The sequence below is a fragment of the Trachypithecus francoisi genome, unplaced genomic scaffold (assembly GCF_009764315.1).
Source record: "Trachypithecus francoisi isolate TF-2019V2 unplaced genomic scaffold, Tfra_2.0 Lachesis_group2, whole genome shotgun sequence".
NCBI lineage: Eukaryota > Metazoa > Chordata > Mammalia > Primates > Cercopithecidae > Trachypithecus > Trachypithecus francoisi.
The window spans coordinates 113,647,565-113,673,700 of NW_022681465.1; the positions used below are offsets into that span (position 1 = coordinate 113,647,565).

The 26,136-nt window shown below is 41.2% G+C and overlaps 2 protein-coding genes across 6 annotated transcripts in view; both read right to left on the reverse strand.

The window, feature by feature from the left end:
• Window positions 1-18,727, reverse strand: part of CMYA5 (cardiomyopathy associated 5) — a 105,475-nt gene extending 86,748 nt beyond the window's left edge. The window contains exon 1 of the mRNA XM_033180168.1: window positions 18,456-18,727. Coding sequence (XP_033036059.1) covers window positions 18,456-18,604 — 149 coding nt within the window. The 5' untranslated portion in view covers window positions 18,605-18,727. The remainder of the gene's footprint in view (window positions 1-18,455) is intronic.
• A 3,475-nt stretch (window positions 18,728-22,202) lies between these two features.
• Window positions 22,203-26,136, reverse strand: part of TENT2 (terminal nucleotidyltransferase 2) — a 75,053-nt gene continuing 71,119 nt past the window's right edge. For all 5 annotated transcript variants that reach the window (XM_033180174.1, XM_033180172.1, XM_033180170.1 and 2 more), the window contains one exon: window positions 22,203-23,660. In XM_033180174.1, coding sequence (XP_033036065.1) covers window positions 23,586-23,660 — 75 coding nt within the window. In that variant the 3' untranslated portion in view covers window positions 22,203-23,585. The remainder of the gene's footprint in view (window positions 23,661-26,136) is intronic.

Here is a 26,136-nt window from a genome sequence, read left to right on the forward strand (position 1 = left end):
TTTTTTTTTTTGAGACAGAGTCACACTCTGTCTCCCAGGCTGGAGTGCAGTGGTGCAATCTCACTGCAAGCTCCACCTCCTGGGTTCACGCCACTGTCCTGCCTCAGCCTCCTGAGTAGCTGGGACTACAGGCAACCGCCACCATGCCCAGCTAGTTTTATTTTTGTATTTTTAGTAGAGACAGGATTTCACAGTGTTAGCCAGGATGGTCTCAATTTCCTGACCTCGTGATCTGCCTGCCTTGGCCTCCCAAAGTGCTGGGATTATAGGTGTGAGCCACTATGCTCGGCCAAATGTTACTTTCTATTATTATAATTAGTATTTGCCATGTGTCTTCTACTTAACGATAAGTTTCTTTTTTTTTTTTTTTGAGACAGCGTCTTGCTCTGTCGCCCAGGCTGCAAGCTCCGGTTCCCAGGTTCACACCATTCTTCTGCCTCAGCCTCCCAAGTAGCTGGGTCTACAGGCGCCCGCCACCATGCCTGGTTAATTTTTTTGTATTTTAGTAGAGACGGGGTTTCACCATGTTAGCCAGGATGGTCTTGATCTCCTGACCTCATGATCCGCCCACCTCGGCCTCCCAAAGTGCTCGGATTACAGGCGTGAGCCACCACGCCCAGCCTAACAATAAGTTTCTTGAGACAGAAACTATGTGTCATTATCTTAAGTCCATGGGATAGAAACAGCAAGCGGTAATGGCAGAAACAGTATTTTTGACCTCAGAGCAGCCTAGGTTTAAATCCCAGCTTCATTACTTACTAGCTATGTGCTATGGTCTGAATGTGTCTCACAAAATTCATATATTGAAACATAATCACTAATGTGATAGCATTAATAGCTGGGATCATTAGGAGATGATTAAGTCATGAGGATGGAGCCCTCACAAATGGGATTGGCAATCTTATGAAAGAGGTTGAAGGGAGCACCCTAGGGCCTTTTGCCCATCCACTGTGTGAGGACTCAGCAAGGAGGCTCAAGCCCTCACCAGACACTGAATCTGTAGCGCCTTGATCTTGGACTTCCCAGCCTCCAGAACTCTGAGAAATAAAGTTCTGTTATTTCTAAATTACTCAGTCTTAGGTATTTTGGTATAGCAGTATGAACAGACTAAGGCACTGTGTGAGCTCAGGCAAATGACTTCCCCTTCCTTTCCCGGGCTTGAAGGTCATCATCAGTTCAACGTGGTGGCTAATATCTACTTTATAAGGTAGTTATGTTGAAATAATATGTAAAACATCTCGTATCATACTTGGCAAATGACAAATGAAAATACTTTTCTTCTCTTCCTTTTCCTTTTCAGTGTTGAATTAACCTTGTGAAGTCCAAACTTTGAAGATACAAGATACATAAACTCACTTTATTAATAAGCCTATAATAAGGCAAAAGGACCTCTTTAATAATGATCACCTCCAGAAAGTGTAACTAAGCAAAATTAATATGTTCTCTAATTATTCTTCCCTATATCATTCATTACTCATTGAATTCATTGATTCGTCATCATTTATTATTCATTCACTTAGTCAACATCTTTGAGTGTGCATTATGCGTTCCAAAGGCAAGCTACACACAGTCCCTAAACAAATAGAAATGTAAAATGAAATCCTTTCTAGTGCCAGAACCATTCATAAAGTTATGCTGAGTGGGCCATTCTGCTTGTATGTCTCAGTGGTTGCAGGTGCATCATTCCTGGCCCTGTTCTGTTCAAAGATGACAATTCTTGCAGTGGGGCTTTAACACTGAAATGTATTCAAATACTAACAAGAAATCTTTAACATTTTCTGACAAGCCATACCAAGAAAATTAGACAAAAGACACCAGTGAGGATAGGTGCAGTCCACACTGGAGTTCACACCTAGTTTTGATTTAAAATTAAAACAAAGCAAAAAAACTAAGAAGAGTTATTTGTGCATCTAGGAGTGCAGCTCAACTAAGGATGCAGGGTAAGGAGTGCTGGCTGACAAATAGCATTGCTAGAAATGGCAACATGAACCTAGGAAACAACTCATGTTCAGGGTACTAGTAGATGATGGGGAAGGGACAGAAGAGGAAACTGACACTCGCCCATGTCCCAGTCTGTGCCAGGAACATATGATGTCCTTGTGCATCTCCATTCTCATTTACCCCCACATGTACCTGTGAAGCAGGTAGCAGTAACTACTTCTTTCAGAGTCTGAGGTTCAAAGAGGTCAAGTGGCTATCAACAGTGTATTCCAGAGAACTGCTAGTATTCAGTTCTCCAAGAGAACTCCAGTAGAGATTGAAAGAAAGTCCTAGACTCTGATTTGTGAGATCAAACTGAGATTGAGATTGATCAAGACCTTTTCTCTACCAGCTCCTGGATGGTATATGCTTAAGTTGGTGTTAGGTCACTATAGACCTTTCTTCAGGTCTGTAACTCTGTTCAATCAAGTTTAAAATACTTGCAATGGGAAGATGTGTGGTTGGGAAATAAAAGTTCTTTCAAATCTGAAGCAGGATTTAAAATTTTTCTGCAGGCATGTTGCGGTGATTAAGGGCTAATGGTAGCTTTGGGTTTCACCGTTGGGGTTATTGATGTCCAAAACATTCCTGATTGTAAAAAAAATATATATATATATATATATATATTATTTCTGGACATGTAGGGCATAACTCCAGTTTTAGGGGGTTCTTTTGGCTAGCTCTGGGTTAGAACACATGTGTTGCCAAGGCCTACAAGAGAAAAATTTTTCATCTTATCTCTATCTTTATCTTATCTTACCTTATCTTATCTCATTTTATCTTATCTTATCGAGACTGAGTCTTGCCCTATCACCCAGGCTGGAGTGCACTGGCACGATTCGCCTCACTGCAGCCTCTGCCTCCCAGGTTCAAGCAATTCTCCTGCCTCAGCCTCCTGAGTAGCTGGGACTACAGGCGTGTGCCACCACGCCCCACTAATTTTTGTATTTTTAGTAGAGACGGGGTTTCACCATATTGGCCAGGCTGGTCTTGAATTCCTGACTTCATGATCCATCTACCTCAGCCTCCCAAAATGCTGGGATTACAGGCTTGAGCCACTGCACCCGGCCAGGAGAAAATTTTTTTAAAGCTGTTAGAAATGTTAAGAAGGGGTTAAGGCACTTGTGGTGATAAGAAACAAACTCTTTTAGGCTAGCTTAAATAGAGGGTCTTTATTTTAAAGAAATAAAGACTTCTCATAGGATCCAGAGGCCAGAGGTATATCCAGGCCTCCCAGTGAAGGGGAAACAGGAAAACCTTCAGGAGTCAAGGGAGCTACTCTATCTCTGATTTGTCAATTTGGCTCTGGTCTCTCCTTGTCTCTGCAAGTCTTCTCTCTCTCTCTCTCTCTCTCTCTCTCTCTCTCTCTCTCTCTCTCTCTCAACATGGCTGTAGCCAAATGGCACCCTCAGTAACAGAAAATTATTTCCCAAAGAGATTAAGAGATCAACCAAGAACAAAGGCAGGGACTCCTGGCTTTCAGAAAAGTTATTTTATTGCTTTTCCCTCTTCTAATCTCTACATCCAAGAGAATGAAAATAAAGGGGTAGGAAAACTTCTGCTTGTTGGCATGACTTGCTTTGATAAAGGATGGAGCCTCTCCTGGGTGATAGGACCAGTTCAAATGGCTTTCAGACCCTTGAACACAGGGTATGTTCATAGAATTCTGGTTGCTCTACTTTGGGCGAACTGTTTTAAGATTTTAGAACACACTTGAGTGTGATACAGCATTCAGACCCACAGTGGGGGTCACACCCTTTCCCTACAGATTGTCACCTCCCCACCCTTCTACACTCTGGGATTACTGCCTTGACAGATAGTTTTCATTTAGCATTAAATATACCTTTTTTTTTTTTCCTGGACACCATCTTAGACACCAAATTATGCTCAGCAATTTTAGCTAATATTCTTCTTTACCACATCTTGGGCAGTTTGGACAGTTTCAGGATGTACCTTTAGAATTTTTTTTTTAACACAGTCTCACTTTGCTGCCCAAGCTGGTGCAATCACAGCTCACTGCAGCCTTGACCTTTGGGTTCAAGCGATCCTCCCACCTCAGCTTCCCAAGTAGCCGGGACTACAGGCGTGCACCACCATCCCAGGCTAATTTTTTGTAGAGATAGGCTCTCCCTATGTTGACAAGGCTGGCCTCAAACTCCTGGGCTTCATCGATCCTTCTGCCTCAGCCTTTCAGTGTTGGGATTACAGGCATGTGCCACCATTTCTGGCCCTAGAATATTTTTTGACTGATAGAAAAATTAATAATTTTCAAGAAAAGATCAAAATAAAGTTGACTAGATCTCCAAAAAGTTGAGAAACGTCCTCCAAGCCCCTTTTCTAAAGCTAACTAAAGAGAATCTCTGCCTCCATTTCCAACTTACCAGAGAAGAAAATCTGACACTACTAGAATCTGATTTCCCCCCGAACCAGGGTCATACATACACTCTATTATAGCCCACCTGTGAGATGGTGACAATTCTCCAAAGGAGGATCACCCTAGGCATACAGACCAAAAGGCTTTAGAAGGAATTAACTTCCTGATAATAGCAAACAGTGACAGGATTTCAAAGGAGTTTTGAAACCCCAAAGCAGAAATACCAAGGTGTGTAAGACAGGTCATATTGAGGCCAGAGTGAAAGACTTTTTTGTTCTTACTGTAAAATGGAATGTCCATGCTGGAATAAACAGTGAATACTCAGATTCAGCTGATATTTAATGGGGGAAAACTTCAACCTCATATGGTTTTATCTGTTCACTGATCTATGTTGTATTTTCAATTCAATTTCCTTGGGAAATATTAACCAATTTATTCTATTGCTTAAACAAAGTGTTGTACATCCACAGAAATAGCAAAATATACTGCATCCTGTGTTAAATGATCTGAGGGTCAGGTAACAACATCTGAAGAACAGCCTAGCCTGGGGCCCCTTTCTGATCCAACAGACATCTGACATCCAAAAAGACAGTTGAGCAAATACTCTCTCTTCCCACTTGGTGGATTCCTCACCTTGGGGGGCCTGAGGAGACAGAACTGACAGCACTAGATACTCTCCTAGTGATGACCTTCACGTCCCTTTTTAGACTGACTTGAGAGCTACTGAGGAAACAAACAGATGTGTAGCTCCTTGTTCTCTCTGGCAGTAGCAGGAGTCCCAGTTGCTGCAATATGGAACTGCTGGTGTGGATGTGGCAATAGCATTGACATCTAGTGCCCCAGCCATGGCAACAGTTTACTCACCAGACGATTTTTTAAAAACTGCTTTATTGTGGTATAATTCACATACTATAAAATTCACCCTTTTAAAGTGTACCAGTCAATGGCTTTTAGTATATTTACAGAGTTGTGCGATCATCACCACAGATAATTTTAGCACATTTTCATCACCCCCAAAAGACACCCCATTCCCCTAAAGCATCACCCCTAATCCCTTCCACATCACCCTTCCAGCTCTAGGCAAACACAAATCTACTCTGGGTCTCTAAAGATTTGCCTGTTCTGGACATTTCATATAAATGAAACCATACAATATGTGTTTCTTTGTGTCTGACTTCTTCACTTAGCATAAAGTTTTCAGGGTCCATTCATGTTATAGTATATATCAGTACTTCATTCCTTTTTGTGGCCAAATAATATTCCATTGTATGAATATAACACTTTTTTTTGAGACAGGGTCTTGCTCTGTTGCCCAGGCTAGAGTACAGTGGCAGATCATAGCTTGCCGTAGCCTCAAACTTCCGGGCCTAAGCAACCTTCCCATTTCAGACTCCAGAATAGCTAGAACTATACCATGCTCAGAATTTTTAAATTTTTTTGTAGAAACAGGGTCTCACCATGTTACTCAGGGTGGAAATGATCCTCCTGCCTTGGCCTCCCAAAGTATTGGTTGGGATTACAGGTGTGAGCCACTGCACCCAGCCCACATTTTATCTCTTTTTTTATTTTTTTGAGACGGAGCCTCACTCTGTCACCCAGACTGGAGTGCAGTGGCAAGATCTCAATTCACTGCAAGCTTCGCCTCCTGGGTTCACGCCATTCTCCTGCCTCAGCCTCCCAAGTAGGTGGGACTATGGGTGCCTGGGACTGCAGTCACCACTACAGGTAGGAGTACAGCCACCATGCCTGCCTAATTTTTCGTATTTTTAGTAGAGACGGGGTTTCACCATGTTAGCCAGGATGGTCTCGATCTCCTGACCTCATGATCCGCCCACCTTGGCCTCCCAAAGTGCTGGGATTACAGGTGTGAGCCACTGCACCCAGCCTCTTTATCTCTTCATTACTTAATGGACATTTGTGTTGTTTCCATTTATTGGCTATTATGAATAATGCTGCTATGAATATTAATGTACAGATTTTTATGTGGACAAATGTGTTCATTTCTCTCGAGTACATACCTAGGAGTGGAATTGCTGACTCATACGGTAAGCCTATGTTTAACTGTTTGAGAAACTGCCAGACTGTTTTCTAAAGTGGTTGTAACATTTTACATTCCTACCAGTGTTATATGAGGATTCTGATGCTTCCACATCCTCTCCCAACATCTGTCTTTGCCATCTTAGAAAGTGTGAAGTGGTATCTTATTGTGGTTTTATTTATGTGTGTGTGAGATTTTAATTAATTTCTTTTTATTGATATGTAATAGCTGTACATATTTTCTCAGTACATGTGATCATTTGAGACATTTATATAATCAAGTCAGGGTAATTAGGATATCCATTACCTTAAACATTTATTTTTTCTTTACCCTAGGAACATTTGATTTATTTTCTTCTACAGATTTTGAAATGTACAGTCAATTAATGTTAACTACAATCACGCTACTGATCTATCAAACACCAGGTATTATTTCTTCTAAGTGTATGTTTGTTTGTTTGAGACAGAGTCTTGTTCTGAAGTGCAGTGGTGCAGTCCTGACTCACTGCAACCTCTATCTGCTGGGTTCAAGTGATTCTCCTGTCTGAGTTGCTGGGACTACAGGCATGTACTACCACACCCAGTTAATTTTTATTTTTATTTTTTTACTAGAAATGGGGTTTCACTATGTTGGCCAGGTTGGTCTTGAACTCCTGGCCTCAAGTGATCTGCTTGCCTCAGCCTCCCAAAGTGTTGGGATTACAGGTGTGAGCCACTGTGCCCAGCCCTAAGTATATATTTGTACCCATTAATCAATCTCTCTTCATCCCTCCCTCCCTGCTACCCTTCCTGGCCTGAAGTAACCACCGATCTACTCTCTATCTTCATGAGATCTTTTTTAGCTCCCAATGAGTGAGAACATGTGATATTTGTTTATCTGTGCTTGGCTTATATCCCTTAACATAATGATCTCCAGATCCATCCACATCACTGCAACTGATAGAATTTCATTGTTTCTATAGTAGAATAGTATTCCGTTTTGTCTGTATATCCCATTTTCCTTATCCACTCATCCATTACTAGACACTTAGGTTTTGTTGTGGTTTTAACTGGCATTTATCTGATGGACAATGATGTTGACCATCTTTTCATGTGCTCACTGGACATCTGCATATTTTCTTTAGAGAACTTCTACTCAGATCCTTTGCCTATTTTTAAATTGGGTTGTCTTTTTATAATTGAGTTGAAATAATTCATCAGAGCAGTTTCGAGGCATAGTTTGAGGGACTGTTCCTGTTTAATGACTAGTTCTCCAACCTTCCCATGATTTATGAGCTACCACTCAATTTTCTGCTTAAATTGATCACAGTTTACTTCTATTGCAAATCCAAACCCTAACTGGTGAAGATTCTGGAACCCAAGGCAGCACCCCTCACCTAGAGAAAATAACTTATATAAGGCTTTCCTAGCAAAATGAAACCTGTTCAGTGGCAGTGTTGTCACTAAAGCCTGGGTTTCTGAATTCATGAAAGTGTTAAACTATGCAAACTCAGTCAAAGGAAACTTATGAGATTGACAAGTGGAACTGTAGCAGGTTGAGCAGCAAGTACCAACTGGAACAGAAAGAGAAAGAAAAATCTAAGAGTGGTTGCCGTTTCTTGCCATTTTTCTCTAAGGTAAAGTAGACCACTGATTCCAGTCAGTTATTCAGATAATAAGGTCTGATATTCAGATGCCAGCATTCCTCTCTCGGACTTGGCCCTCCAGCCACAAAGGTTGTATTACCCTGCATCTCCCTGCCCACCTAGGATGGTGTCCAGGGACTCCACTAGAATTTTCTTCCAAGGAGTCAAGTATGTAAATGCATTAGGGGTCCTAACTCTATCAGATGCTTTAACTCCACGTTTGGTTTTCAGGCAGTTCTAGTTTATATGTCAATACGGTTAACTCTGTCCATGCTCCTCTTCCCCTTCTGTATCGGATTCTCTGAGGAGTCAGGGAAATAAGAATGTCACCCCCTCCTGCAGTTATCAGTGACTGAGGCCAAGAGTTTGTAGCCAGTTTTCTGCAGTTTCCTGGGTGATACCCTCGGTTCACTCCTGTGAGCAGGACAGACTGAGGCACAACTGTAGCACCCAGTGTGCTCTGGGGGCCCTCTCCTCTTCTAGGCACCCACTTCCCTCTTTCCACTTTCTAGTATCCTCTTCTCCCAGGAGAGTAACCTAGATCCCGTATTTGAAAGGACCTATTCAAAACTGAATTCAATCTAAAGCAGATGCTGATAGGCTTAAACTATTAACCCTTTCAAAGGTGTCTGCATTTCCATTAGTTATTCATCTCTCTCTATAGACTTGCATTTTGCCAGATCAATAACCACTGCTCGGTTTTCACTCTCCATGCCTTTTATTATCCTGGCATGAGGATAATAAAGAACAAGATAATGTGTTAGGAGGGTGGTAATACGAGTGGTGTGCATCAGACAGAAGGAACTGAGATCCTAGGGATAAAATGTTATGGTGAACCCCAACTACTCATGCATTCAACATCTCTTTCTTTCACTCTCTTTCTCTCTCTCTCTCTCTCTCCCTCCCTCCCTCCCTCTCCCTCCTTCTCTACCTCCCTCCCTCCCTCCATCCCTCCTTCTCTCTCTCTCTTTCTTCTGTTGTTGTTTGAGACAGAGTCTCACTCTGTCACCCAGGCTGGAGTGCAGTGGCGCCATCTCAGCTCACTGCAACCTCTTCCTCCTGGGTTCAAGCGATTCTCCTGCCCCAGCCTCCCGAGTAGCTGGGATTACAGGTGCCCGCCACTGTAATTTTTGTATATTTAGTAAACAGGGGGTTTCACCATGTTCTCCAGGCTGGTCTCAAACTCCTGATTTCAAGTGCACTACCCACCTCGGCCTCCCAAAGTGCTGGGATTACAGGCTTGAGCCACCGTGTCCGGCCACAACCACCATTTATTAGGCACCTACTGTGTAGCAGGCACTGTGTTCTAGCTGTTGGCAATGCAACAGAGAAGCAAGGCCCCTTCCCTCATGGAGTTTCTATTCTGGTGGTGGCAGTAACGAATAAAATTTCAGATAATGATAGGTGCTATTAAGAGCAATGTGAAATAATGAATAACGTGACCGTGAAAGACATGAAGGGAGTGAACTAAGCCCATGCGGCATGGCAGTTGAGGAAAGCCTCTTTAAGAAAGTGTCATTTGCACCAAAACCTGAATAGTGGATTTAAAGAAGCATTCCAGAGAGAGCAGACAGCAAGAGCAAAGACCTGGATGGAGGAACAGGCTCATTAGCTGGCTGGCTGGAGTGTCGTGAAAATGCAGTGGCATGAGATGAGCTGAGAGAGGTAGACAGGGGCCAGTCAGGGAGAAAGTGGGAAAGTTGTGGTAAAGACACAGAGAGGCGAAGTATCCTGCCCCACGTCACATAGTAAGTGGCACAGCCAGGATGATCATCTTGGTCTTCTCAGTTCTATCAGGTGGTTTTTTTTTTTTTTTTTTTTTAATGGAATGTAACCTGATTTATGCCCAAAATTGTGATGGATGACTAGGGGATTTATTGAAGCTCTTCTTGGAGCTCCCAAAATTCTAAGAAGAGCTGAAGTCAGTTGTCTCAATCTCTTCTCATGCCCTCTTGGGAAAAAATAAATAAATAGAAAAACTTCAAAGTTCATGACGCCAAAACTAATATAAATTGTCTTTTAAACAGAGAATCTGAATTTTATACATATTATGGTAAATAACTGTTGCAAGTTTGTTACATGATCCCATACAGCATATAAGGAAGTTATTTTGGTGCTACTATCTTTGGCCTTATGAAAATGCAATCACACTGGATTGCCTAATATCTATTTTTAAACATAAGATCTACTCTCATTATTACACATCAGGAAACTTAATATTGCTAAGATGCTGGTCAAGATTAGCTACTATGCAGATTTTTTGAGTCTTTGATGCTTTTACCTTTAAAAAAGTTTGAATTGAAATGATTATTTAAAAATAGCAAAATTGTACTCAAATATAAAAGAAATAAATTGGCTAATAAAAACAGGTGTGTGTAATATACATATTATGTAATCTTGAGGTGAGCACTGAACTGATGATGGTTCCAGCACGGGCCCTGCCAGTAGACTGGGGTTAGAATCCTAGCTGTGCTACTTACCAGTGTCTGAAATTAGGTAAATTACTCAATATGGGAATGAAAACACTGCCTATATCACAGAGCTATTGTAAAAATAACTCCAAATAACAAGTGATAGTGCTTGGAAGAGATTAGATGTTCCTTGACTAAGTGATAGTTTCCCTCCTCTTATCTGGGCCTCTGTTCACTCATCAGAAGCATGAGGGTAAAGGAGATGATGTGTGAAGTCCCTTCTAGGATAAGAGTCATCAGCAGCCAGGCTGTCTTGCCAGACTCTCATTAGAGGACAGTGAAACCTTTTGTTGTAGGCAGATGGAGAAGGACTAACAAGAGGGACCAGAGGCTGACTGAAAACTCCCAGGGAATGAGCAAGGAGGCTTCAGAGACTGGGACTTGAGGGTCCTAGCAGGTCCCTACCTCAGCTCCCTAGGTCCAATTCATTGTACCAATGCATTTGCTTTAGCTAATTACTTATGAGATTATTTATTTAATACCTGTCCTTCCCAGAGGCTAAACTTTGACGATTAATAACTTTACCTGTTTTGTTCACTCCATGTTTATATTGCCTGGCACACAATAGGCCCACAGTAAATATCTTTTGAATGAATAAGCCTCTTTTCTTACAGTAAATACATTGTTTTTTGTTTGTTTTGTTTTTTGTTTTTTGTTTTTTTTGAGACGGAGTTTTGCTCTCTTTGCCCAGGTTGGAGTGCAATGGCGTGGTGTCAGCTCACTGCAACCTCCACCTCCCGGGTTTAAGTGATTCTCCTGCCTCAGCCTCCTAAGTAGCTGAGATTACAGGCATGCACCACCACGCCCAGCTAATTTTTGTATTTTTAGTAGAGATGGGGTTTCACCACATTGGCCAGGCTGGTCTCGAACTCCTGACCTCAGGTGATCCGCCCCTCTCGGCCTTCCAAACTGCTGGGATTATAGGCATGAGCCACCGCGCCTGGCCAATAAAAACATTTCTTTAAATGGAAGAAATTAATTTTATTTATAAATCAACAATTTAAGTGCCCTTGTGAAATCAGCCATTAGGAGGAAATTTGTAATGAATGTAAATTTCTCTAAGTTTTCTTAATCAAAATTGTATATATTTATGGTATACAACAGTGAATGTAAATTTCAATTTTGCAAGTGAATTTTTCTTAAAAGGAGGCATACTTACATGAAGAAAACACATTAACAGCTCCCTGAGAGGGCTCTGAGCATTTAGTTTGGTGGACTGAACAGTAGCATCAATTAATTTTCCCCCATATCTTGGACTTTATCAGATTAGGCTGAAGAATTTTGGAACTGAATTCACTTTGGTTGTCTTAACAGAAAAATTTTCTCTGAGCAAAAAGCAAAGTCTGTTCTTATTTTTCCATCTATGATCTGGCTGAAGGATCAGTCTAGGGGTGACTTTCTGACAAGTCACAGAAGGGGGCACTGATGACTGCAGACACCTTAATTGAACAATCCTTCAGTACTTGTCACTGTTCCCTCCAAGCTACTGTCTTTCCAGAGTCACTGGGCATTATCAATCCCTGGTAAATGAACTGCCAACAACCAACAAAAGTCTTACCTGATCTTACAAGTTCAATATCCCAACTAAACTTGCTTCTTGTAGAAGTCTGGAAGACTTGCCCTTGACTCACACACTCATTTATTCATTTATTTATTCACACCATTCACTTATCCAATCAACAAATATTCTCAACCCTAAAAAATCCCGAGATGACTCTGGATAATAACAAGAAAGTTTAGACAGAGCAGCAATTAGCAGCACAAGAGCTGGAACCAGGAACTAAAGGAATACCTAACCACATATTGTGCCTGGAATATCTTTCTGCCCAATCGCAGTGTCACTCTACAGAAATCTTTCTAAATCTCATTTTAGGAAGAACGTCTTTGGATATTCCTCTGTTAATATCCTTAGTGTAGTGCTTATGATATTACATTGAAATTAACCGCTTCCACTCACCAGACTGAGCTCCTTGAGGGAAAACAACTGTGTCATCCAATCCTCTTTGTGTCCCTGGTATCCAGCACAGGGCCTGGCATATAGAACTTATTACCAACGCAGCAGTTCTCCAGATTCCAATGAAGCTAGCAGATTTCTAGGTATTATCAGACCTGCATTGTCCAGTATGATAGCCACTAGCCACGTGTGGCTATGAAGCACTCGAAATGTGATTAGGTAAGATGAATTGAGACATGTTATAAGTATTTAAAAAACATCAAATTTCAGAGACTTAGTACAAAATAGTGTAAGATATCTCTAATAAGTTTTTCACTGATTACATGTTGAAATGGTAATACTTTGGATATTGGGTTAAATGATTACTAACATTCATGTCACTTGTTTCTTTCTACTTTTTAAAATGTGGCTATTAGAAAATTTAAAATTTAAAATTTAAAATATGTGGCTCACCTTATATTTCTATAGGCTAATGCTGGACTAAATCAAAGGTTATTTTCATGTACAGCCACAACCTGTCTCTTGTACTTGATTCTCTTAAGTCATGTTGGTAGGAAGGGGAATTTGGCTTACTGACTAAAGAAGATTAGGTTTTCATAAAGCCTGTTTTCAGAATATCCAGGGAATATAGACTTTTTTTATGTAAAATTTTATCAGTATGTCCTACACTTTTTAGTAAGTTTGCCTTTTTAAAGAAAAAATGATGATAATTCCAACTCTTGCTGTGTTTGACTCTTCGTTGAGTCAAAGTCTTACCAAGGACATATAATATCCATGCAGCCAACACTTAAATAGCTCTTCAGTTTCTGGCTACAAGTGACTATGTTATCTTCTATCCTCCCTCAGCCTCTGGCATCCTGAGCAGTCACCCCTCCCATTCTGAGCTCTTTCCACTGACCTCAGAAGAAGGCTGGCTCAAATAACACGCTTGTCAAAACACCTAGGTAAGCATATCTGTGGGAGACACCATATAAATAGATAATATGGAAACAGAGTGCTCTGTACTGATAACGAAAACCATTTACAAATTCTCTGCACCTTCCAAAAGGTTGATTTCCTACAAGGACTAGTTAAATGTGAATGTCACTAATAATTTTAATTCTGTCAGCTTAGACAGACCTGTTTTATAGAAGCACTGGCAAAGCTGCAACTGAAGGTGATTTTTAAGTTTTGGGTACTGCTGTAGCAAAAATCCTCTGTGCTTAAATAGAGAAACGAAAATTGATCATCAGAGAATGACCCAAAATAAAAATGCTGAAAAGTTTCTAAGTGATCTGTGGGAAAGGCTGAAAGAGTTAGCTTTCACTGGTCTACAGCAAGAGAAATACAAAAATAACAGTTGTATTTACTTCTGTCTCCTCTCTATACAGGAAACCATGAGTTTGAAACATTTAACATAGTGTTTGGCACATGGTGTTTAATAAATACTAGTGAAATGAAAATACAAATGTATAGGTGCTTATTATTTAAAGGAATCACTGTGCTTTCCTTGTTTTTTGTTTGTTTGTTTGTTTGTTTTTATCCAGACTGGTATAGTAGACAGAACATAGCTTCCAATTTTACTCAGAATAAAATTTAAAGTCCTTACCATGGGTTACAAAGCTGTACATGATCTGCAACCCAACTATCTCTTAGCCTCGACTCTGACCACTCGCTCCCTTACCTTACTCTGTTCCAGCATCCTGACCTCCTTGTGTTCCTCAAACAAGACACATATCCCTGCCTCAGTGCCGTTGCACCTGGTCTTCCCTTTGCCTAGAAACTCATTCCTTCAGTATCTGCTCAAATGTCACCTCATCAGAGAGGCTTTCTTTACCACTTCATTCAAATACATCCCATCTGTTTATCCTGCTGTTTTGTCCTCATAATGTATTACCACTTGACATACTATATGTTTTATTTATTTGTCTCCCCAAACTGGAGTGAGTTTTAGCAGGGCAGAGACCTTATTTATTTCGTTCACAGCTGTATTCCTTGTGCCCAGGAAGTTTTTGGCACATTGTAGGAGTTCAATAAATATCTGCCAAGGCCGGGCGCGGTGGCTCAAGCCTGTAATCCCAGCACTTTGGGAGGCCGAGACGGGTGGATCGCGAGGTCAGGAGATCGAGACCATCCTGGCTAACACGGCGAAACCCCGTCTCTACTAAAAAATAGAAAAAACTAGCCGGGCGAGTTGGCAGGCGCCTGTAGTCCCAGCTACTCGGGAGGCTGAGGCAGGAGAATGGCGTAAACCCGGGAGGCGGAGCTTGCAGTGAGCTGAGATCCGGCCACTGCACTCTAGCCTGGGCGACTGCGAGACTCCGTCTCAAAAAATAAATAAATAAATAAATAAATAAATATCTGCCAAATGAATAAATTAATGAACATTAAACTGGAGTCCAGACTGGGGTCTACTCCTAATTCTACTCCAAAAAATTCTGTGGCAGACCGGGCACGGTGGCTCATGCCTATAATCTCAGCACTTTGGGAGGCTGAGGCAGATGGATTGCTTGGGCCAAGCAGTTCAAGACCAGCCTGGGCAACATGGCAAAACCCTGTCTCTTATAAAAATACAAAAAATTAGCCAGCCTGGTGATACACAGCTGTAGTCCCAGCTACTCAGGAGGCTGAGGTGGGAGGATCACCTGAGCCTGGTTAGTTAAGGCTGCAGTGAGCCATGATCATGCCACTGTACTCCAGTCTGGACAACGAGAGTGAGACCCTGCCTCAAAAAAAAAAAAAAAAAAAAAGGTGTGACTTTGAACAAACGACTCCTGACACTCAGTTTCTGAATCTAAAGTCAGACCGGTTGGGAACAGATACTTCTAAAGCCTCTGCTAGCTCTAAAATCCTGTGGGTTTTATAATCTGCCTTTCACAAAAGTTCTCTGGTGAAGTTTTAGAAACATAAAAATATTTTTTGATATCCACAAACTACAAGCACTGTGAGGCATTTTATTATGATTCAAAACACCGCTGCAATGATGAAGCCTTCTCCAACCCTTCCAGGTTGTATGGATCCCAAGACTTTGAGGTGTCTCACACAGACCTTTTCTTCCTTAAGTCTCTTCTAACAGCTAACGACATAATTATATTTTTCTGTTTCCCCAACTAGAATGTAAACATGAGGACGGTAATGGATTCTTAGTTATTTTTGTATCCCCAGCACCTTGCATTGTCTATGGCAAATACTAATAGTAGGCACTCCATGAATGTTTAGTGAATGAATAAATAAAAAATGAAATAGGATCATTATTTATACTGAAAGCTGAGACCATCTCTCCCTTCACGGATGAACAGTGGGCAGAAGGTAGAGCCTTCCTGCTAATAATGACTCATCTGATGGAATAAAAGAAACTAAAGTTTAATGGGAAGCTACTAAGAACCAAGCACTCCTCCACACATTCACATAATTTATGCAATCCTTACGACAACCTGATGAATTAGGAATTCTTATTATTTTACAGATGAGAAAATTGGGCTCAAAGAGGACAGAATTTGCCCATTATGGAACAATTAATAGGATTCACAATCAGGCCTCTTGATGCTATATGTCACATTCATATCACTGGATGATATATCAGGATAGTTCTCTGATCCAATATACATGTTGGTGTATGTAAATGATGAGCTTTCCTGCACGACAAAAGCATTTTATAATTAAAGGGAATTTTTCCTCAATTCAGAAAGGTTACTATAGATAATTACATATCATACCTGAAAGGGTAAAGGAAAGTTTACAGATTACTTTGTGCCTTTTGAATTTTTAAAAATAAAGATTTGTAAACCAAAAATAAAATTCTAAGCCCCCTGACTGTCTGAACGGATCCTTCCTTTCAGCAAGGGCATTCCAAAGCTAACCTGAAAAACTCACTCAGGCCATGATGGGTGTGGAGATGGAACATGCCTCACTACATCCCCCTCCCTTTTGGAATTACTGATAGAACAACTCTTTCAGTCTGATAAGAAACATTTACAATCTATTCTCTCTCAAGCTGGCTACCTGGAGGCTTCACCTGCATGAGAAAACTTTGGTCCCAACATCCCCTTATCATAACCCAGACATTCCTTTCCACTGATTCCAAGTCTGAAGAGAATAACTTAACTCTTTCAACCAATTGCCAATCAGAAAAAACTTAAACCTACCTATAATCTAGAAGCCCCCACTCCCTTCAGTTTTCCCACCTTTCTGGACCAAACCAATGTACATCTAACATGTATTTGATTGAGGTCCCATGTCTCCCTAAAATGTGTAAAATTAAGCTGTCCTGCAACCACCTTGGCCACATGTTCTCAGGATCTCCTGCAGGCTGTGTCACAGGCCACTGGTCACTCATAGTTGACTCAGAATCAGTCTCTTCAAATATTTTACAGAGTTTGACGCTTTTTTGTCATGTGATTTTCCTAAATCCAGAAGTTTTGCTGACTTCCTGCTACCCTTGTCATCTAATAAAAAATAAATTGGATGCTTTTTCCAGGCCTCCATTTTCCATATTCCCTCATGTTTCCCTCCACTCTATTTATTCTGACCTCTTTACCTGGTGTCCACCTTACTGTCTGTAGTCAGAGCAGGCTGAAGTTTACTGCAGACAAATCACATCCTTTTCTGAAGGCCTTGACCTTTGTCAAATGGCAATACAACCCCAAAGTGGTGAACTGTCAGCTGCTCACATTTTAGTGTAAATGAGTTTTCAGATTCTCTTGGTTGTAAATGTGGTTGGGCAAGGATATGAGGATCGCAGACAACAGTAAGGGAAAGGTTATAAAAGCTGGGGTTGACAGACTTCCCCTTCTCAACATTGCCAAGGGATCACAGGTCCCCTACTCCCTGATCCACTTCCTACAGGTGCCTTCTCCTCCGCTCTTCCTGTTTGTAGTCCCTACCCACTACTTCAAGGCAGCTCCAGCCCAATACTCCCTCTTCTGCCCTTGCACAGTACTCACCGTCCTTCCCTCCACCTCTATATAGCCTCACACTCCCCATGTCAGGGAAACGTTTCCCCATAGGGGAGAAAGTTAGGGGAACTTTTTCCACAAAGTCCTTGAGGCCAGGGACTGTGCTTGCTTCCCACTTGGTAGTTGCTTGGTAAACATGTGACATGCATTCAGGACTTCTTGCCTGACCGTCCACCCTCTTCAATGCCACTCTATGGGCTACTTCTTCAACATCGGCTTTGCTGGCTTTGATTAGCTAAGCTGGGCGTTCTGAGATGGTACACACCCACCTGCCACCTTCAAAGCCTTTCCACTGTTACGAACAGACTGAAAAAGAGACATCACTGACTGACGCACAGTCAGGGAAAAAACCCAAAACCCATACTCAAGGAGAACCAGTGAAGGTAGAAGCAAATCCAAATAGAGATTAGATTATTTCTATTATTCTCATTTTAGGGCCTTCTTAAAGAAAGGGACGGAGGGTGGGAGATCGAAGGGTGGGAGGCGCATCTTTTTTACATAGTATTACTTCATCACATTCACGGAAACTGATACTTGGGACCAGGAAAAAAGAAGTAGGGCTTGAAGAACAGAGAATAATGAAACTCATGCTTCTTTTCCCCCAAATAATTTATGGGCCTTTGTATCAAAATAAGGCCACCTTATTGCAGCCTAGTCCAGTGCTAGGCCGCCGGGGAGACCGCCATTCATCTGAAGGTACCAGTGCGCCTTCACCGCCTCCACCCCACCCCCTTCTCTAGCTCAGGATTTAGCGATCGTTCCTGTGCCTTGGGCCAGAGTACGCGTTCCAGCACATTTCGGCAGTTAGGCAGGACCTAAGCAAATCCTCAGGAATAAACAACAGCAGCGAGTCACAAGGAGCTGGGGGCGGGGGTAATGAACTCTGCTGCAGGCGGGCCTGTCACTCCAGCTGACAGCGAGCACCTTCACCTTCAAGTTCTTTTAAACGGCTGTGAACCCAGAGAGTAAGTGCCTAACTCGAGGGAAACGAACCCCAGAGCTTAAAAACTTAAAGCAAACGAGCGAGGGAGCTGCTAGCTGCCCTGCAGGCCCTGGGCCGAGGAGAGAGGCTCGCGCTACCTGGCGTCCGGCTCCTCCTCCGACTCCGCCGCCGTCTCGTCCTCCTCGCCCTCCGACTCCTCCTCTGTCTCCAGCTCCCGGGTCGCCTCGTCGTCCCCGTCGGAGCCGAGAAAGCTCTCGCCAGCGTGGTTGCTATCGCGGCTCGCCATCGCCTCTCCCGGGCCGGGGCCGGAGTCGGAGCCGGAGCCGCCCGCGCCGCGCCTGGTGTTCTCCCTCCGACTGCTCTGGCCCCTGCCCTCCCAGCCCTGCCCCTGCGGGGGCGGCTCGGGTTCCAGGCGCCGGGGGCGGGCGAGCCCCGCGACTTTAAATAGAAGGCGTCAAAGTTTCGCCACCAAGCTTCTGGGGCCCGGGCTCAGCTTCTCCTCTTCCTCGAGCCCTCCCCCGCCCCCGTTTCGCCAGATCCCTGGAGGGCCTTTCGGACAACTGGAGATCATTTTAAGGAGCGCGGGCTCCGGCTGCACCAGGGGATTCAAAGGAGGAAATACAACCTAGTCCCGTCTCTATTTCCTCCAGAGTGAGTCTTTTCGGTTTTGAACTACTTTTTGGACCCTTTATCCCAAACAATAACTACATCCTGAGCGGGGCACTTAACTACCACGCACTCTGCTAACAGTCTCGCTTTCATTACCTCGATTCTGCGGTGGTACCTGTAGAAGGTTTTACTGTAGTGCTGGTTTCCCAGATGAGGAAACTGAGGCTCCGAAGAGCTCCAGCAGCTCAGGCTCTCATTGCTAGTAAAGTGACCCAATGAGAAACAAAGCTGCCCTGCTCAAAAGCCCAGTTTTGAACCATTATTCCGTCCCGGCTCCCTTTATATCGCAAGTCAATATACTGTATATTTTCTTGCTCAGTGGTCCCCGTTATTGAGCCAGGAAACTTTATCTCCACTCATCTTAAACCCTGAGGAGGAGCAATTTCCCCCACGTTAGCAAAAAGCTAAGTTTTGTCTGAAACTGGCCCAAAGGCCCCAAACGTTTCCCTGGATCAAGTTGTGGTTAAAACCCCTCAATGGCTTCCCACTGCTCAAAGCCTGAACCCCAACATCCTCACAAAGGTAACGGTTGCCTAACAGGCCATGTTTTACCTGTCCAGTGTATTTTTTTTTTTTTTTTTTGAGACGCAATCTTGCTCGTCTCCCAGGCTGGAGTGCGATGGCGCGATCTCGGCTCGGTGCAACTTCCACTTCCTGGGTTCAAGCGATTCTCCTGCCTCAGCCTCCCAGTAGGTGGGATAACAGGCACCCACCACCATGCCTGGCTAATTTTTGTATTTTTAGTAGAGACGGGGTTTTACCATGTTGGCTAGCCTAGCCTCGAACTCCTGACCTCAGGTGATCCGCCAACCTCAGCCTCCCAAAGTGCTGGAATTAGAAGTGTGAGCCCCCGCGCCCACCTGGTCAGCTCTCTTTAGAAGTCAGGAGTTCCCAACATTGTCAAGTCATTCCACTGTGTCTTTACACAATTCCTTCTGCCTCAAAGGTTCGTCCCATTTTTACCAGGATACCCATCATTCAAGATACCACCTTTCTCTGAAATCCCAAAGTTAAACTCTGTACCTCTCTTTCAGGTTCCCACATAATCCTATACAGATTATGTTTGTATCTCCTTCCCCAGCAGACTTTGTAAGTTTACTACTCATCTTTGTCCCAACATTCCCATCCTTTACAAGCCTACACACTAGCAAAGTAGCTAGCACACAGCAGGTACATATAATGGATGCTCCCTGAAGAGAACAGAACCAGACCTGCTGACTGTACAAATTGAGGTATCTTTACAATAAAGATACTCATTTCATGAGAATGATTTGATGGCTAGAAGTAACATTTATTTTTAATTATAGCAAGTCACAGAGTTGTTAAATATGACTGTAAGCTGGGGATTATTCACCAGTTACACTAGTTGCTAAGCATACATTACCTCTGTAGCTAATGAACTGTAAATCTTTGAATTACAGTACAGATACATCAGCTAGTGGGACATAAGGAGGGAAAACAGCAGAGTCAAGACTTCCACAGTTCACTAAACCAGATTTAGCATCAGCAATATTTATTCTCTTAACACCAGCTAAACTTTACCATCAGTAATCCCAAATGACCATGCTCATCCAGGACAAAAGGAATTCAATCGCAGCTGTGGGAATCTGTTACACACTAATCAAAACCACAGGTAGCCATTCTATGTTCCTTCCATCATTTAATTAAAAATTTCTTACAAACATTAATGTCCATGAGATTTATTTGCAAATATCCTAGTTCAAATCAATCCAAAATTTAGAATTGTAGTACAGATTGCACATTTTAAACACCACTTTAACAACATATGCAAATACAGTCAGCCCTCCGTATCCATGTAGGATTTGTGAATTCAACCAAGGATGAAAAATATTTGGGGGGGCCGGGCGCGGTGGCTCAAGCCTGTAATCCCAGCACTTTGGGAGGCCGAGACGGGCGGATCACGAGGTCAGGAGTTCGAGACCATCCTGGCTAACACAGTGAAACCCCGTCTCTACTAAAAAATACAAAAAAACTAGCCGGGCGAGGTGGCTGGCGCCTGTTGTCCCAGCTACTTGGGAGGCTGAGGCAGGAGAATGGCGTAAACCCGGGAGGCGGAGCTTGCAGTGAGCTGAGATCTGGCCACTGCACTCCAGCTCGGGCGACAGAGCAAGACTCCGTCTCAAAAAAAAAAAAAAAAAAAAAAAAAAAAGAAAAATATTTGGGGGGGGGTAGGGAGAGGGAGGAAGAATGGTTGCATCTGTACTAAACAGGTATAGACTTTTTTTTCTTGTCATTATTATTCCCTAAACAATACAGTATAACAACTATTTACATAGCATTTACATTGTATTAGGTATCAGGTAATTTAGAGATGATTTAAAGTATACAGGAGAATGTGTATAGGATATATGCAAATACTATGTCATTTTTTATAAGGGACTTGAGCATCTGCGGATTTTGGTATCTGAAGAGGATGGGAGTGGCCTGGAACCAATCCCTCAATATACTGAGGGACAACTACATACAGGAATGGACAGATCAACACAAACAGAAAATAATTTAGTACTCACCAAATGAATAATTGAGATTAATAAAAGTCTAGAAAATTATCTCATATATTAACAGTTCACTTATCTGACATATTTGGCCAGTCACATGTGCATAATTTTAGGCCTCAGTCTACTGATTTAGAATTGAATCTAGGTTTAGTGACTTCTTGATCTGTTTTTCATAGTAAAACAAGTGAAAAGAAGCAGCAGTAAGGATGGGGCCATTGAAAACTGAGAGAACACTTGACAGTGAAGGAGTCCACACCATAGTAAATTCTGGGGTTTTATTAGGAAATGTCATAATACTGTAGAGGCAAAGGGTACATACTTACCCATCCCTGAAAGTTGCACAATTATTACTGAATAGTACTAAGACTAATGCTTATAATGATTACACAGTCATCACTAGAACATTAACTCTACTCAGTACATTCTCATTAAGAGATGCACAATGTAAATTTTAGGAAAAATTCCCCCCCCAATATGAAAAGCTCAAATGCATAAAAAGTGTTACACATCAGGAATCTAAAACACTTACTATGTGTAAACTTTCATTCCTCATAGTGCCAGAGACATAAGATATTGATGTGGTTAGCTGGCTAATAAGTAGATTTAGTTCAGTTTTAGATGATAACTACAGCCTCGGTCTCATCTCAAAAGCAAAGACTTTCACAGAAAAAAAAAAAAAAAAACACCTCAACAATGTCCATATATAAATTTTATTGCATTTGACATACAAAAATTTGAACTTAAAGAAGAAAATGAAAATGTGCACCTTTTACAAGTCAAAGAAAAGCAAAAGTTTTAGCATTTGGTCTGCAAAAAAAAAAAAAAAAATACGTTAGAGGTACAAAGTTTACTACAGCAGGTCTAAAAAATGTTGGACATAGTCCTTTTGAAAAAGTTGAAACTTTTCAAGATGACTTATTATATTTAAATTTACAGGCACTGACCAATTTATAAATATTTACATAAATCAAAAACAACCTTAACAAACACTGTAGCTTTTTTTGTTTAGCAGCCACCACTACTTCTTTCATGTGAAAAAAGAAATACTAAAAAAGAGATTTTTTACAAATATTAAGCTTTTATTTATAATAATTTTATTGTGTCTTATCTAAAACATTTTGTAGTGGCTTACTGTCTAAAAATTCCAGTTTAGATTACAATCCTATAATTGTACACAGAAAAATATCTGATACTACAAACAGGATATAATCTTAACTTTGATCTCTCAGTTTCTGTTGCTTCATGTCACAGAGAAAATAGAGCAGGAAAACGGCAAGTAAAGCAGAAGTGCACATTGTACTAAGCTATCATAAAGCACAGGAAACAATCTTTTCAAAATGTCTACACTAAACTGATTCTTTAAAACAATTCACTAACTGTTGTAAGAGTTAATGCTCCTATTACTACAGTGCAAAATGTATTGTTGTTTCAATACAAAATTTAAAGCAATCTCAAGAGTACATCAAAAGCATGTGAAGTACTAATGAAATGCTAATACAGACACACCCGAAGCCTCAGTCTATCCCAGTGAGTCAAGCAAAGACTTAAGGCAATTGTTCAGTATTTCATGACTCTGCAGTGATTTGACTGAAATGATTTCGTTTTGCTTCAAGTAACTGAACAACTGACTTGAATCTTCACTTTACTAGAACAGACTTTGACAACAAACTATCTAATGTAGGTTAGACTTTAAGCATGTATGAATTAGACCCCTTCCAAAATTCCACACATCTCTTCAGGATTAGCATGTGTTACAATTAATTGAAGTTGTATCAAAAACTTTTTATTTGTTCAGGTAATTTCGCAAAATATATTTTATCTGATCACCTGAAAACGCATGCCATAATATTACTAATCATCAATGTAAACATTTTCAAAAATACATTTTTATTTTTAAATCAAAGGGTTTTATTAGGAAATGTCATAATAAAATATGCAATCTTTATATGTCTTTTTAAAAATAAAAAATGAAAACAAGAACTATGAAAAAAGCAATTATGATGGAGGTAAACATAATGTATTACGATGAAACTATTGTTCTTTATTTCTTGGAAGAATTTATTAAGAAATAGAGGCCAGTTATCTTTTCAGGACAGCAGCTCTTACAGGTAGTATACTGTTCAAATCTCTCTTGTTTTTCAATCTGTGCCATGACTGGGAGAGAAAGAAAAATCATTCTTAAAACCTGAAATTTATACAGAACAAAAGACTGAGAGTTTAAAATAATGTTAACAGTTGGTTCTCTCTAGGTGGTAAAATTTTGAATAGTTTTTTCCTTGAGTTTTTTCTTTTTTTGAGATAAGGTCTCGCTCTGCCACCCAAGCTGGAGTGCAGTGGTGCAGTCTCAGCTCACTACAACTTCCATCTTCCAGGCTCAAGAGATTCCCCCACCTCAGCCTCCTGAGTAGCTGGGATTACAGGCGTGTGCCACCACGCTCAGCTAATTTTTAAATTTTTTTGTAGAGACGAGAGGTCTCATTGTATTGCTATTGTTTCTGTCATCAGAAAATAAAATGTTATTTAAAAACTCTGTATTTTTATGGTTCCAATTCATTAATAAAGAAATGGGCACAAAGGTGGTACTGAAAGATACAACTGACAATATTTATTCACAGATTAATTCGATCTAAAAATAGCAAACAAAAACTTTGGATTTGAGAAGAGAGTATTATTTCAATTATTTGATTGACTGTCTTACATCTTTACTAGCTTTTTCCATTAAAAATAGTATTTATGGGACTGGGTACAGTGTCTCATGCCTATAATTCCAGAATTCTGGGAGGCTGAGGTGGGCAGATCAGTTGAGCCCAGGAGCTCAAGGCCAGCCTGGGCAACATGGTGAAACCCTGTCTATACAAACAATATAAAAATTGGCTGGGTATGGTGGCACATGCCTATAGTCCCAGCACTCACGAGGCTGAGGTGGGAGGATCATTGAGCCCAGGAGATTGAGGCTGCATGAGTCTGGGTAACAGAGCAAGACCCTGTCTCAAAAATATATATATAATATTTACGAAGGAGAATGTAAATTTACAATAAGGTACTTTATGTATGCCTCTGGAAAATAATAGTGATTTGAATGGATAAGGAGAAGAAAAGAAACTTGTTCACAAGCTAAAAATCTGTCTCACTACTTGGTGACTGCAGATCTTTGTATTCTAGTCTCATGTCAATTATTCAATTGTCTAAAAGTACTGGTTTTACAACTAAACAATCCTAAATGAAAGCTCACTCATCAATAAGAACACCAATGTAGCATTGCTATTTTTGAGTTCTCAATTTAATCTGACGGACGAAAATATTCTCTCTTGAATATTTGTTTTAAAATTAAAGAATTTCTATAGGACAAATTTTCTATTCTGGTTGCCAAATTAAGAAAGTCTCATTTGAAGGATAGCTTCAATGATATATCCTTTTGTTGGATATATCCAACAAAATATAAGTAATAGAATACTTATATTTTATCTATTTATTTATTTGAAACAGGGTCTCACTCTATTATTCATGCTCAGGCTGGAGTACAGTGGCACACTCACAGCTCACTGCACCCTCAACCTCCTGGGCTGAAGGCCTTTCTCCCTACTCAGCATCCCCACTAGCTAAGACACAGGTGCATAACAGTACACCCAGGGGTGGGGTGGAGTGGGGTGGGTGGGTGTGTGTGTGTGTGTGTTAACTATGTCGTGTGTGTGAACTATGTCTTGCTATGCATTGCCCAGGCTGGTCTTAAACTCCTGGCCTCAAGCAATCCTCCTGCCTTGGCCTCACAAAGTGTTTGGATTACAGGTGTGAACCACTGCACCTGGCCATTATTTTTATTTTTATTATTTTTTTTAAGAGGTGGAGTCTCTCACTCTGTTGTCTAGGCTTGAAGTGCAGCAACTTGATAATAGCCCACTGCAGCCTCAAACTCCTAGGCTCCAGTGATATTCATGCCTCAATACTTGTATTTTAAATTATCATTAAAATAAAATCCACTTGTACGTCTAGATAATGAAAAAGTATGCCTCTAAAATGATCTCTGCAGTTTTCTCATCTTTTTCTTCTACGAAGCTTTCCCTCCCCTCCATGTCTCAATACATATATCAATCAATGCATTTCTACAATGTGTTGTGGAAGTCCTTGAAGATTAAGACCACATCTAACAACATCACTGATGAATAAATTCATACTATAGACACAGACACATACATAAATTTTAACTTTCCAAAATATAAACAAAAAAAAACGGCACTCTAATTCCTGTGACAGTGGGGTATACATTAAAAAAACCATGGATCAGACATCAGTTTCCTTCTAAGGCCACAATAAATTCCCCAATATACTAAGGAAGGAAAAGAGTCCATTAGGTTTTACTCATTTTGGAAATTTAATAAGCTCACTATGAAAATGCTTACTTCGGCAGGGCATGCACAGTGGCTCATGCCTGTAATACCAGCACTTTGGGAGGAAGAGGCAGGTGAATCACCTGAGGTCAGGAGTTTGAGACCAGTCTGACTAACATGGTGAAACCCTGTCTCTACAAAAAATAAAAATAAAAAAAAAATAAGCCAGGTGTGGTGGCACACGCCTGTAATCTGAGCTACTTGGGAGGCTGAGCAGGAGAATACCTTGAACCTGGGAGGTGCAG